General features: G+C 38.0%; 1 protein-coding gene across 3 annotated transcripts in view; it reads left to right on the top strand.

Annotated features, from left to right (window-relative positions):
* Positions 1–11,700, top strand: part of FBXO11 (F-box protein 11) — a 52,836-nt gene extending 41,136 nt beyond the window's left edge. For all 3 annotated transcript variants that reach the window (XM_068369018.1, XM_068369017.1, XM_068369015.1), the window contains exons 10-14: positions 168–300; positions 826–1,046; positions 1,858–2,091; positions 2,765–2,972; positions 8,495–11,700. In XM_068369018.1, the coding sequence (XP_068225119.1) occupies positions 168–300; positions 826–1,046; positions 1,858–2,091; positions 2,765–2,972; positions 8,495–8,627 (929 nt within the window). In that variant the 3' untranslated portion in view covers positions 8,628–11,700. The remainder of the gene's footprint in view (positions 1–167; positions 301–825; positions 1,047–1,857; positions 2,092–2,764; positions 2,973–8,494) is intronic.
* The last annotated feature ends 1,438 nt before the right edge of the window (positions 11,701–13,138 follow it).

Here is a 13,138-nt window from a genome sequence, read left to right as displayed (position 1 = left end):
AATTTCTTGAAATCTTTTTTAGTTAGAAAAACTAATTAAAAGAAATTCATCCTTTTATGAAACTGCGAGTCCAAAGGTTTCCAATTTTACAATTTTTCTGCTTTTCAGAGAAAGCGTTCCAGTTTTTAACATGTCGTTTCATTATGCCTTTGTTTTTTATTTCACAGGAAGCACGCCAACGTTACGGAGAAACCGCATTCACTCAGGAAAGCAAGTTGGCGTCTATTTTTATGACAATGGACATGGTCTCTTAGAAGATAATGACATTTTCAACCACTTATACTCAGGTGTACAAATAAGGTAAGGACACACACACACACACTCTCTCTCTCTCTCTCTCTCTCTCTCTCTCTCTCTCTCTCTCTCTCTCTCTCTCTCTCTCTCTCTCTCTCTCTCTCTCATTAATTTAGAAGGATTCCTTCAGTATGCTGTTATTTTTATTAGGTAAGCTACAACCCTAGTTTGAAAAGCAAGATGCTATAAGCCTAAGGGTTCAATAGGGAAAAATAGCCATGTGAGGAAAGGAAATAATTAAACAATGAGAAAATTAGCAATAAAATATTTTTGTCATATATAAACTATACAAAGACCTATGTCAACCTGTTCAACATCAAAACATTTGCTACAACTTTGAACTTTTGAAGTTCTACCGATTCAACTATACCCGATTAGGAAGATCATTCCACAACTTTTGAAAGTAAGAAAGATATTCAGTGTGGAAAATCTTTAGTTTCCAAGATCTTATCCATGAAGGTTAAGAAAAGAATCTTTTGTTCTAAATTTCAAGAAAATTAATGAATTTAATGTCTTTTTCTTTTTTTTCAGAACGGGGAGTAACCCCAACATCAGACGGAATAAAATTTGGGGCGGCCAAAATGGCGGTGTGTTAGTGTACAACGGAGGTCTCGGTCTATTGGAACAAAATGAAATCTTTGACAATGCAATGGCTGGTGTGTGGATCAAAACCGATAGCAATCCAACTCTTCGAAGGAACAAGATCTTCGATGGAAGGGAAGCTGGAATCTGTATATTTAATGGCGGAAAAGGTAAGACACACGACGAGGTGTTGGTCTAGAGATATGAGGAACATTGTGTCAACTTGAATTTTGGCTCATATCTTGATTCAAAAATGTTTTTAAGTCTGATTCGAGACGCCTAATACTTCTCCATGAATCTTGAAGGCAGTTGGATCATGTTTTTGATATTATACTGAAATCTTGATTCAAAAATGTTTTTAAGTCTGATTCGAGATACCTAATACTTCTCTATGAATCTTGAAGTCAGTTGGATCATGTTTTTGATATTATACTGAAATCTTGATTCGAAAATGTTTTTAAGTCTGATTCGAGGCACCTAATACTTCTTCTCCATGAATCTTGAAGGCAGTTGGATCATGTTTTTGATATACTGAAATCTTGATTCGAAAATGTTTTTAAGTCTGATTCGAGGTACCTAATACTTTTCCATGAATCTTGAAGGCAGTTGGATCATGTTTTTGATATTATACTGAAATCTTGATTCGAAAATGTTTTTAAGTCTGATTCGAGGCACCTAATACTTCTTCTCCATGAATCTTGAAGGCAGTTGGATCATGGTTTTGATATTATACTGAAATCTTGATTCGAAAATGTTTTTAAGTCTGATTCGAGGCACCTAATACTTCTTCTCCATGAATCTTGAAGGCAGTTGGATCATGTTTTTGATATTATACAGTAATTCACCTCCTCTATTGGAATTTTGATAACCCTGCTAAATTCATCAAGATTAAATCATGAACAATCAATTATGATGAAATTATACTTAAGAAAAACTACTTAATTGCTTTAAAATTGCTATATCACTTTATTTCAATTACAGGCGTACTGGAAGACAACGACATATTCCGCAATGCGCAGGCTGGCGTCTTGATTTCAACGCAGAGCCATCCAACACAAAGTCACCCTATTTTGAGAAGGAACAGAATATATGACGGCTTAGCTGCCGGGATTGAGATAACCAATAATGCTACTGCAACCCTAGAAAACAACCACATTTTTAATAATCGTTTCGGTGGGTTGTGTTTAGCATCAGGGGTTAACCCAATTGAACGAGGTATGTAGTCGTTATGCGTTTGTACTTTTTTCTATTTACTGAGTTTTGATTCCTTAACCCTTTAACCCTCAAAGGACGTACTGGTACGTTTCACAAAACTCATCCCTTTACCCCCATGGACGTACCGGTACATCCTTGCAAAAAACTGCTTTATACATTTTCTTGCATATATTTTATAACTTTATGAGAAACTTCAGGCATTTTCCTAAAGAATGAGACCAACCTGACACTCTATGATGAAAATGAAGGCTGTTAGAGCAATTTAAATAAAATATATTGCAAAATGTGCTTGAAAAAAAAAAACGCCTGGGGGTTAAGGGTTGGAAAGTTCCAAATAGCTTGGGAGTAAAAGGGTTAAAATTGTGAAAGGGTTTGAGAATTGCCATGATCAGCAAAGCTGTACTAGTCAGAGCCACCCATACTAGGTTGGTTTGTGGTGAGCGATCAGACGAAAATCTCCCGCCTTCACCAGCGTGGTGATGAAAACTGACCAAACCCTAGACGATTATTAATTTGTCTGAGGCATTGTCCTGCAGTGGTCTGGAAATGGCTATATTCGTTGTTAATTGTTTATATACTGTGTAGTACATAATTGTTGATAAGATTTTCATAGTTATGATTTCATTGTGTCATATTTATGCATATCTTTAATTCTCTCTTTGTTTCTTCACAGCTAACAAGATATTTGACAACCACGATGCAGTGCAGAAGGCTGTAACGAGCGGTCAGTGCCTGTACAAGATTTCGTCGTACACAAGTTTCCCAATGCACGACTTCTATCGATGCCGTACCTGTAATACCACGGAACGGAATGCCATCTGCGTGAATTGCATCAAAACTTGCCATAGCAGTCACGTGGTAGAATTTATAAGGCATGACAGGTCAGTGAATTATATCAACTTTCCATAGCAGTCACGTGGTAGAATTTATAAGGCATGACAGGTCAGTGAATTATATCAACTTGCCATAGCAGTCACGTGGTAGAATGTATAAGGCGTGACAGGTCAGTGAATTATATCAACTTTCCATAGCAGTCACGTGGTAGAATTTATAAGGCATGACAGGTCAGTGAATTATATCAACTTGCCATAGCAGTCACGTGGTAGAATTTATAAGGCATGACAGGTCAGTGAATTATATCAACTTGCCATAGCAGTCACGTGGTAGAATGTATAAGGCGTGACAGGTCAGTGAATTATATCAACTTTCCATAGCAGTCACGTGGTAGAATTTATAAGGCATGACAGGTCAGTGAATTATATCAACTTGCCATAGCAGTCACGTGGTAGAATGTATAAGGCGTGACAGGTCAGTGAATTATATCAACTTGCCATAGCAGTCACGTGGTAGAATGTATAAGGCGTGACAGGTCAGTGAATTATATCAACTTGCCATAGCAGTCACGTGGTAGAATGTATAAGGCGTGACAGGTCAGTGAATTATATCAACTTGCCATAGCAGTCACGTGGTAGAATTTATTAGGCGTGACAGGTCAGTGAATTATATCAACTTGCCATAGCAGTCACGTGGTAGAATTTATTAGGCGTGACAGGTCAGTGAATTATATCAACTTGCCATAGCAGTCACGTGGTAGAATGTATAAGGCATGACAGGTCAGGGAATTATATCAACTTGCCATAGCAGTCACGTGGTAGAATTTATTAGGCGTGACAGGTCAGTGAATTATATCAACTTGCCATAGCAGTCACGTGGTAGAATGTATAAGGCGTGACAGGTCAGTGAATTATATCAACTTTCCATAGCAGTCACGTGGTAGAATTTATAAGGCATGACAGGTCAGTGAATTATATCAACTTGCCATAGCAGTCACGTGGTAGAATGTATAAGGCGTGACAGGTCAGTGAATTATATCAACTTGCCATAGCAGTCACGTGGTAGAATGTATAAGGCGTGACAGGTCAGTGAATTATATCAACTTGCCATAGCAGTCACGTGGTAGAATTTATTAGGCGTGACAGGTCAGTGAATTATATCAACTTGCCATAGCAGTCACGTGGTAGAATGTATAAGGCGTGACAGGTCGGTGAATTATATCAACTTGCCATAGCAGTCACGTGGTAGAATTTATTAGGCGTGACAGGTCAGTGAATTATATCAACTTGCCATAGCAGTCACGTGGTAGAATTTATTAGGCGTGACAGGTCAGTGAATTATATCAACTTGCCATAGCAGTCACGTGGTAGAATGTATAAGGCATGACAGGTCAGTGAATTATATCAACTTGCCATAGCAGTCACGTGGTAGAATTTATTAGGCGTGACAGGTCAGTGAATTATATCAACTTGCCATAGCAGTCACGTGGTAGAATTTATTAGGCGTGACAGGTCAGTGAATTATATCAACTTGCCATAGCAGTCACGTGGTAGAATGTATAAGGCGTGACAGGTCGGTGAATTATATCAACTTGCCATAGCAGTCACGTGGTAGAATTTATTAGGCGTGACAGGTCAGTGAATTATATCAACTTGCCATAGCAGTCACGTGGTAGAATTTATAAGGCATGACAGGTCAGTGAATTATATCAACTTGCCATAGCAGTCACGTGGTAGAATGTATAAGGCGTGACAGGTCGGTGAATTATATCAACTTGCCATAGCAGTCACGTGGTAGAATTTATTAGGCGTGACAGGTCAGTGAATTATATCAACTTGCCATAGCAGTCACGTGGTAGAATTTATTAGGCGTGACAGGTCAGTGAATTATATCAACTTGCCATAGCAGTCACGTGGTAGAATGTATAAGGCATGACAGGTCAGTGAATTATATCAACTTGCCATAGCAGTCACGTGGTAGAATTTATTAGGCGTGACAGGTCAGTGAATTATATCAACTTGCCATAGCAGTCACGTGGTAGAATTTATTAGGCGTGACAGGTCAGTGAATTATATCAACTTGCCATAGCAGTCACGTGGTAGAATGTATAAGGCGTGACAGGTCGGTGAATTATATCAACTTGCCATAGCAGTCACGTGGTAGAATTTATTAGGCGTGACAGGTCAGTGAATTATATCAACTTGCCATAGCAGTCACGTGGTAGAATTTATTAGGCGTGACAGGTCAGTGAATTATATCAACTTGCCATAGCAGTCACGTGGTAGAATGTATAAGGCATGACAGGTCAGTGAATTATATCAACTTGCCATAGCAGTCACGTGGTAGAATTTATTAGGCGTGACAGGTCAGTGAATTATATCAACTTGCCATAGCAGTCACGTGGTAGAATTTATTAGGCGTGACAGGTCAGTGAATTATATCAACTTGCCATAGCAGTCACGTGGTAGAATGTATAAGGCGTGACAGGTCGGTGAATTATATCAACTTGCCATAGCAGTCACGTGGTAGAATTTATTAGGCGTGACAGGTCAGTGAATTATATCAACTTGCCATAGCAGTCACGTGGTAGAATTTATTAGGCGTGACAGGTCAGTGAATTATATCAACTTGCCATAGCAGTCACGTGGTAGAATGTATAAGGCATGACAGGTCAGTGAATTATATCAACTTGCCATAGCAGTCACGTGGTAGAATTTATTAGGCGTGACAGGTCAGTGAATTATATCAACTTGCCATAGCAGTCACGTGGTAGAATTTATTAGGCGTGACAGGTCAGTGAATTATATCAACTTGCCATAGCAGTCACGTGGTAGAATGTATAAGGCGTGACAGGTCGGTGAATTATATCAACTTGCCATAGCAGTCACGTGGTAGAATTTATTAGGCGTGACAGGTCAGTGAATTATATCAACTTGCCATAGCAGTCACGTGGTAGAATTTATAAGGCATGACAGGTCAGTGAATTATATCAACTTGCCATAGCAGTCACGTGGTAGAATGTATAAGGCGTGACAGGTCGGTGAATTATATCAACTTGCCATAGCAGTCACGTGGTAGAATTTATTAGGCGTGACAGGTCAGTGAATTATATCAACTTGCCATAGCAGTCACGTGGTAGAATTTATTAGGCGTGACAGGTCAGTGAATTATATCAACTTGCCATAGCAGTCACGTGGTAGAATGTATAAGGCGTGACAGGTCGGTGAATTATATCAACTTGCCATAGCAGTCACGTGGTAGAATTTATTAGGCGTGACAGGTCAGTGAATTATATCAACTTGCCATAGCAGTCACGTGGTAGAATGTATAAGGCGTGACAGGTCGGTGAATTATATCAACTTGCCATAGCAGTCACGTGGTAGAATTTATTAGGCGTGACAGGTCAGTGAATTATATCAACTTGCCATAGCAGTCACGTGGTAGAATTTATTAGGCGTGACAGGTCAGTGAATTATATCAACTTGCCATAGCAGTCACGTGGTAGAATTTATTAGGCGTGACAGGTCAGTGAATTATATCAACTTGCCATAGCAGTCACGTGGTAGAATTTATTAGGCGTGACAGGTCAGTGAATTATATCAACTTGCCATAGCAGTCACGTGGTAGAATTTATTAGGCGTGACAGGTCAGTGAATTATATCAACTTGCCATAGCAGTCACGTGGTAGAATGTATAAGGCGTGACAGGTCGGTGAATTATATCAACTTGCCATAGCAGTCACGTGGTAGAATTTATTAGGCGTGACAGGTCAGTGAATTATATCAACTTGCCATAGCAGTCACGTGGTAGAATTTATTAGGCGTGACAGGTCAGTGAATTATATCAACTTGCCATAGCAGTCACGTGGTAGAATTTATTAGGCGTGACAGGTCAGTGAATTATATCAACTTGCCATAGCAGTCACGTGGTAGAATTTATTAGGCGTGACAGGTCAGTGAATTATATCAACTTGCCATAGCAGTCACGTGGTAGAATTTATTAGGCGTGACAGGTCGGTGAATTATATTTTGAACTTTACTGTCGATGCTTCAGTCTTGTCCTCCACCACCAGCATGTAAATTTCTTTAGCAACTAAACCGTTCGGCATTCATTTATTGTCGTCATTGCTTCTCAGCAGTACAATATAGGCATTACTTAAGGGTGTTACGTTGTTCCCTAGCTTGCCCTCCATATTTAGAATTATTTTTTATTTTTCCCAGCTCCTAACATATGCTATTTTAAATGCTCATTACTTCTCTTGTAGCTTATTTATTTCTTAATTTCCTTTTATCACTGGACTGTTTTATCCTGTTGGAGCCCTTGGGTTCATAGCATCCTGCTTCTCCATCTGGGGTTGTAAGTTGTTTAGTAATAGTAATAATAATTCATTACTTACACAGTTTATAGTTTATTTGCTACCTGTATTCCCTTATTTCCTTTCCTCACTTGATTTGTATCCCTGTTGGAGCCCTTGGGCTTGTAGCATCCTACTTATCCAAATGGGGCTGTAGCTTGGCAAGTAATAATTATCATCATCATCTCCTCCTACATGTATTGACGCAAAGGGGCCTCAGTTAGATTTCGCCAGTCGTCTCCATCTAGGGTTTTAAATCAATACTTCCCCATTCATCATCTCCGACTTCGGGCTTCATAGTCCTCAGTCATGTATGCCTGGGTCTTCAACTCTCTTAGTATATACTGTATCTCTGATCTCACTTCGTCTATCTTGCCGTCCAACGTCTTATATATTGCAACTGCGGGTTTTCCCGTCACACGATTACTGAAAGACCTAGGCTCTGTGCCCCAAATTCATAATTTAGTACAATCCATCCATCCTTATCACTTTCAATATTTCATCTAGTTCATATAAAATGTCCATCAAAGTAAGGTCTCATCCTTGACTTACTATAAACTTGTAAAGAAGAATTTCAGTATTAGCCATATTTTTATTTGTAGGTGTCAGTTTCTAAACAAACTGCAAACTGTTTTAGAGTAAAGCTGAGATGTACCGTAAATGCCTTTTTCGGAATGTAAACAAAAGCGTACAGTATCTAGTTTTATAGGTGTCTTAATTTCACAAAATAACCAAGATACAGTTGATAAAGACTTATATGATAAGTTATCCTCTCATACAAAGTTGGCTAAACTAATAATCAGTCATCTTGGCTGAGTGTTGTAAGTAAACTTAACCAAAGCTTCTCTGTTTTTGGGGTGACTACAAAATTGTTTCTTTTTTCTTTTTTGAAAGTTTTGTTGAAATAATTTGTTGTATTTTTTAACACGAATTATTTCCATATGTTAATGTGTCAAGTATCTTCTAGCAGTGTGTCTTCACCAAGAGAAGATATAAGAATACTTCATTTTAGATACATTCATAGTTCCAAACACCTAATCTCAGAAATGGCAATTTGTCTAAGGTCTTTTATACATAAAACATGAAAAGAGACTTATGTCAGCGAAGATATAAGAATATTTCATTTTAAACTGATTTGTAGTTCCAATCACCCAATCTCAGAAACGGCAATTTGCCGTACGACGTTCGCAAAATAATATCGTCCTTACGTTTCAGGTTCTTCTGCGACTGCGGTGCGGGAACTTTAAATAATCAGTGCCAACTTCAAGGTGAACCCACACAAGACACTGACACTCTCTACGACTCCGCTGCGCCCATCGAATCACAGTCTCTCATGGCGGAAGTTTAACTGGGTTCGCGCCGAGAACTCTTCCGTCGCGGGAGAAACTTTCCCGTGGGACGGAACCGTAGAGATATCCCTAACCAAACGAAAATAAACTACAAAATATATAGTAGTGTGTGGCTCCTCCATTATATGTTCAACTACATTAGAGTGTCTGCAATAGGCCAGCATGTTCTGGCCACCAGCCTTTCTATTATTATGACATATATACATATACACATATATATAATCAATATTTAGCATTGCAGGATTACTCTTTTCTCCTCCATCGCCCTTATTCCCCTTATTATAGAAAAGATGTGAAAGAGAAAAAGAAAAAGCGTACCACTTGAGACTGGAGCATTTATTACTCCTTGAAAACTTGCATTTCCTTGTTAAACGGTTTTGGTCGATTTCCGCTCGCGGGAAATCTAACGTCTGGAATACAACAGTACGATAGTTACTTGTGAATGTTTATCAAAAGAAAAATCCATCGTTAACATACTAGTGCGTGTCCAGAGCATATTTACAGATTTGAGTTTTTTGAAGGCTATTAATTTTCTTATATATTTTATGTATATTCTGTATATTAATGCATACCGAGTGTGGCGTTTTATTCTAAATGATTGATAAACTTGTTGAATTTTGAGTACAGTATCATAAAAGCTTTGCTAAATAAAATAAAATTATAGATGCTTATGAAATGTTTTTTTCGTAACATCAGTAACGGAATATAATTCGCACTGCAGACCTTTTTTTAGTTTGTCTATTGAAAATTGCATTCATTCAGTCCCATATATGTTTGCCTAAAGATTTATCATCATTTAAATCATAATCTAATGAATGTCAATTGACCACCTCGGATAAATCACGTAACTTCGCCTATTGTTTTAAAAGGTCCACAAGTAATGTCATGTTGAGGATTGTGTGGAATGCCTGTGATAATTATTGCAAGTTTCATCTCTATTAACTTGATGTCAGTATTGTCATTGAATTGGAAAGCATTAGCTGTAAGTACCAGTAGAGCATTGGTTTCAGGTGGTTCCCTTTTTATCTTTTTCAAATATTTTGATCCACTTCCAAACTGTTGAAACATCCTAGGGAGGAAATATACATTACATATACCTATATGTAGCAAATAAGCCCACCAGGTGTGCAATGATTTTGTCCACAACTCCGTAGCCTTACAAATACAATGTACTGTTAGAAGTGGATTTGTGTGTGTGGAATATCCAGTGGCTGGAGTATTTTGCGAGGCGATGCCAATAGAACGTAGGGTCCGTTACCGCAGGTGGAATGGCAAGGACTCCACGTGAACGTTCCGAGCGAAATAGAAAACCACACGAGATGAGGGTTGCCTTGCATCGTGACTATACAATAGTTTAAAACAGTTGATGTGCATCACATTGGCTGTGAGTGTGTGTGACGACACTCGTCTTATGAGCGACCTCTCGCACAAGAGGGATTTTTTTTCCCCCTCGGTCATTGACAAACGGCGTGCACGTAAAGCCTTCAAAGAACGTGTTTAAAAAAAACAATAATAATAATGGTTCATTTACCAAGATGGCACAAGATTATATGTGAAGCACAAGACATACATTTTTCTACCTACGAGACAATGTAAAGTGTACAGTGGTACCAGTGATGTACATAGTGCTGTATGTGACGTGAAGTTTTGTATTGCAAGTGAGTGCAAAAGGGAAATAGTTGTAAGTTTTTCCATTTCCCCAAATTGGTGTGAATTATTGTGCAGTGTTATGGTCGAATAAAGTTCGTAAATAGGAAATAAGCTGTTAAGATTTTTACGTTGAAATGATATGCAGTAATCGTAGTTGTTTTTTTGATAATTTCATGTTTTTGTTTGGAATATATGTTGTATTTTTTGCATGTGGAGTTGAGTTACATTTTGCAATGTCTTTGTGAGTTGGAAGAATATTTGTTGTCATTATTTTGTTGAGAATTTATAGATTGGAACATACAGAAAACTGTGATGAAAACCAAAATGTTTGTATGCTTTGCATGCTCGCGAGTTGAGCGGCCACGGTTGAGCGTGCCTGCAATCCTAGTAGCTCGAGACGCAGGGTACACCTCGACGGCGGTGGCTTTCAGAAAATGACTGAGCAAAAATAAAAAAAGTTATTCCCTACAGAATGTAATGTTAGAATATTTGTGCAGCTTTGTAAAAAAAAAATGGATTTAGATAGTGCCTTTATTTTTGCATTCTTAGGTAGTGCCTCATGGCAAGATTTTTTTCAATTCGTTGCTTATCCCTTACCATCATCATCATTTATTTTGTACTTTTCTTGTGAATCACTTTTCAGCCTATATCTCAGGATTCTTCTGAAAGAACTAGTTTCCCCCTCCCCCACTCCATCTATTCCTCTCCTCCATTTATATATTTATATACAGTATATATTGTGTAACAAAGATATTGTCACCCAACTTCTCATTGATCTCGACTGCTCAAAATTGACTGTCCCACCATGTCTGTTTGGCCTTTCCCCTCCCCCCATCCCCGCTGCCTGTTTTTACCTCTGAAATCCCAATGTTAAATACCTCAACGTTTCCCCTGCGTGTTTCTGTAGCAAGAAGCCTGCCACTTTTCCGAGCCCCGAGTTCTAAGCAACTTACCTTACTGTTACGCAAGTAGCCTACATCAGTCTTTTAGTAAGTACTTCCATTTAGTTCTTTTCTTCTACCCAAAAAAAACTGTAGAATTAGACTTGTTATTGTTGCTCAATGTGCCATATATGTGTTTTAGGTCTGTTTTGGTAACATCCTTTTCAGTTCAGCTTGAATACTTTTGACGAGGAAAAGTAAAAATGTGCGAGAGATAAAAGAATGACTTTCCAATCCTTGGCCGATAGGAGCCGAGAGAATATTACCTTTACATTTATATTATTGTAAGCGCAGTCTGCATATTAATGTTATAATGTGTATTCAAGAATAACATATCCCTTTTTCATAAAATTAAAACCTATAGGTACTGTATTTTTTTATGCACATCTTTGGGAAGAACGGAGTCGATCGTTTAAGTTTCGAAGCGTGACGGTGGATAGTGTTTACTGCAATTGTGGCACAAGATTCTGAAACCCTGAAACTTTCTAAAACAAAATTCCTATTTGTGTTCAAGTGTGCTTCCACATTGAAGTCCCTTTTTCATTCTTTTCCAATAGTGAAAATGAGAGAATGTTCTGCTCGTTTAATACTGAAGAAAAAAATAAGACAGGAAATCATTGAATAATCAAATAACATCTCCCTAAAGAAAAGAAAAAAAAATGAAGCAGTTGTATCGCTGCTCCAGCAACACACCTTACAGTAAAACAAAACTATAGACATAAATGGTGTAGTATTATGTTTACCTTATTCTTTATTTTCTGTCCCCCCAGTAGTGTGTGTATGTATGTCAGTGTTTGCTTTGCCATAAGTTTGTATCAGTGGGTGTACATACGTTTTAGGCTGTACACCATTTACTCAATGTGTACTTAGTGCGTGCAGTTTGTCTGGTGTATCAGTGATGAGTAAAGATATATATATAAAAGTATAAAAAAATACAAGAGGGCTATTTTTTTTTTATATCTTAATCAGTGAAATCATGCTCGCAGTTTGGGCAGCATGTGCGACTATGATGTCTTATCCTAGCATATTTCTCTCTCTCTCTCTCTCTCTCTCTCTCTCTCTCTCTCTCTCTCTCTCTCTCTCTCTCTCTCTCTCTCTCTCGTTTCCTAGTTAAATCACTGAATTCCCTAAGTTAGCTAATTTTTTCCTTTAAAGAAGTGCAACATAGGTTATATAATAAAGTTTGATACAAAAATCTTTGCATGAAATTAATATTTAAGACTTGTTATGATTAAGCTTAACTGTGAAAGATCGTATGATGTAAAATAGGATAGGTTGAAATTTGGAAGTTTTTATTCTTTACTTGAGAAAAAATGCAAAATCCCACTATGCCTGCGAGTCGGCGGGAACGTCGTCTGACGCAACGGCCGACTGACCATATCTTTCATAAGCCAAAAAAAAAAATATATAAAAAAGGAAAAAAAAAAAAATTCCTCGGCATGTAGCGGAGGCGATTGGAAGGCGAAAGATCATTTAAGTGTGGCGAGTCTTGAGCTTTTGCCGATTTGTCGACCCAGTTATATCCTGCTTCTTTGTAACGGATGGAATCCTCGAGTTGTATATCTGGGTCACAAAAGCATTTGAAAGCATCAAGATGGAGATGTATTGTACCCAAGTGCTTGCAGTAAGGTTTTGAAAAATGATTTGTTCAGCTGACGATTTCCGGCCGAATTTGACGTTTTTGCCGGTTGTCATTTTCCATTTCTCTTGCTTATTTTTTTAATACTTCATAGACCTACATACAAACAATAAATTTCCAATTTGCTTCGTCTCAGTAAATGATTTCCCCGACACACATCTTGTTTCACGTGCATTTCGTTTTTCGAATAGTTCCTGTTAATTGTATGTGCAGAAGACGGATGGTAATGTTTCCCCTGTCTGTCGTGGCTTATCGATTTTTTTTTATATATATATATATA

Source organism: Palaemon carinicauda, unplaced genomic scaffold, assembly GCF_036898095.1.
Source record: "Palaemon carinicauda isolate YSFRI2023 unplaced genomic scaffold, ASM3689809v2 scaffold343, whole genome shotgun sequence".
NCBI lineage: Eukaryota > Metazoa > Arthropoda > Malacostraca > Decapoda > Palaemonidae > Palaemon > Palaemon carinicauda.
The sequence above is the reverse complement of the archived record's forward strand: the minus strand, read 5'-3'. Positions and strand labels throughout refer to the sequence as shown.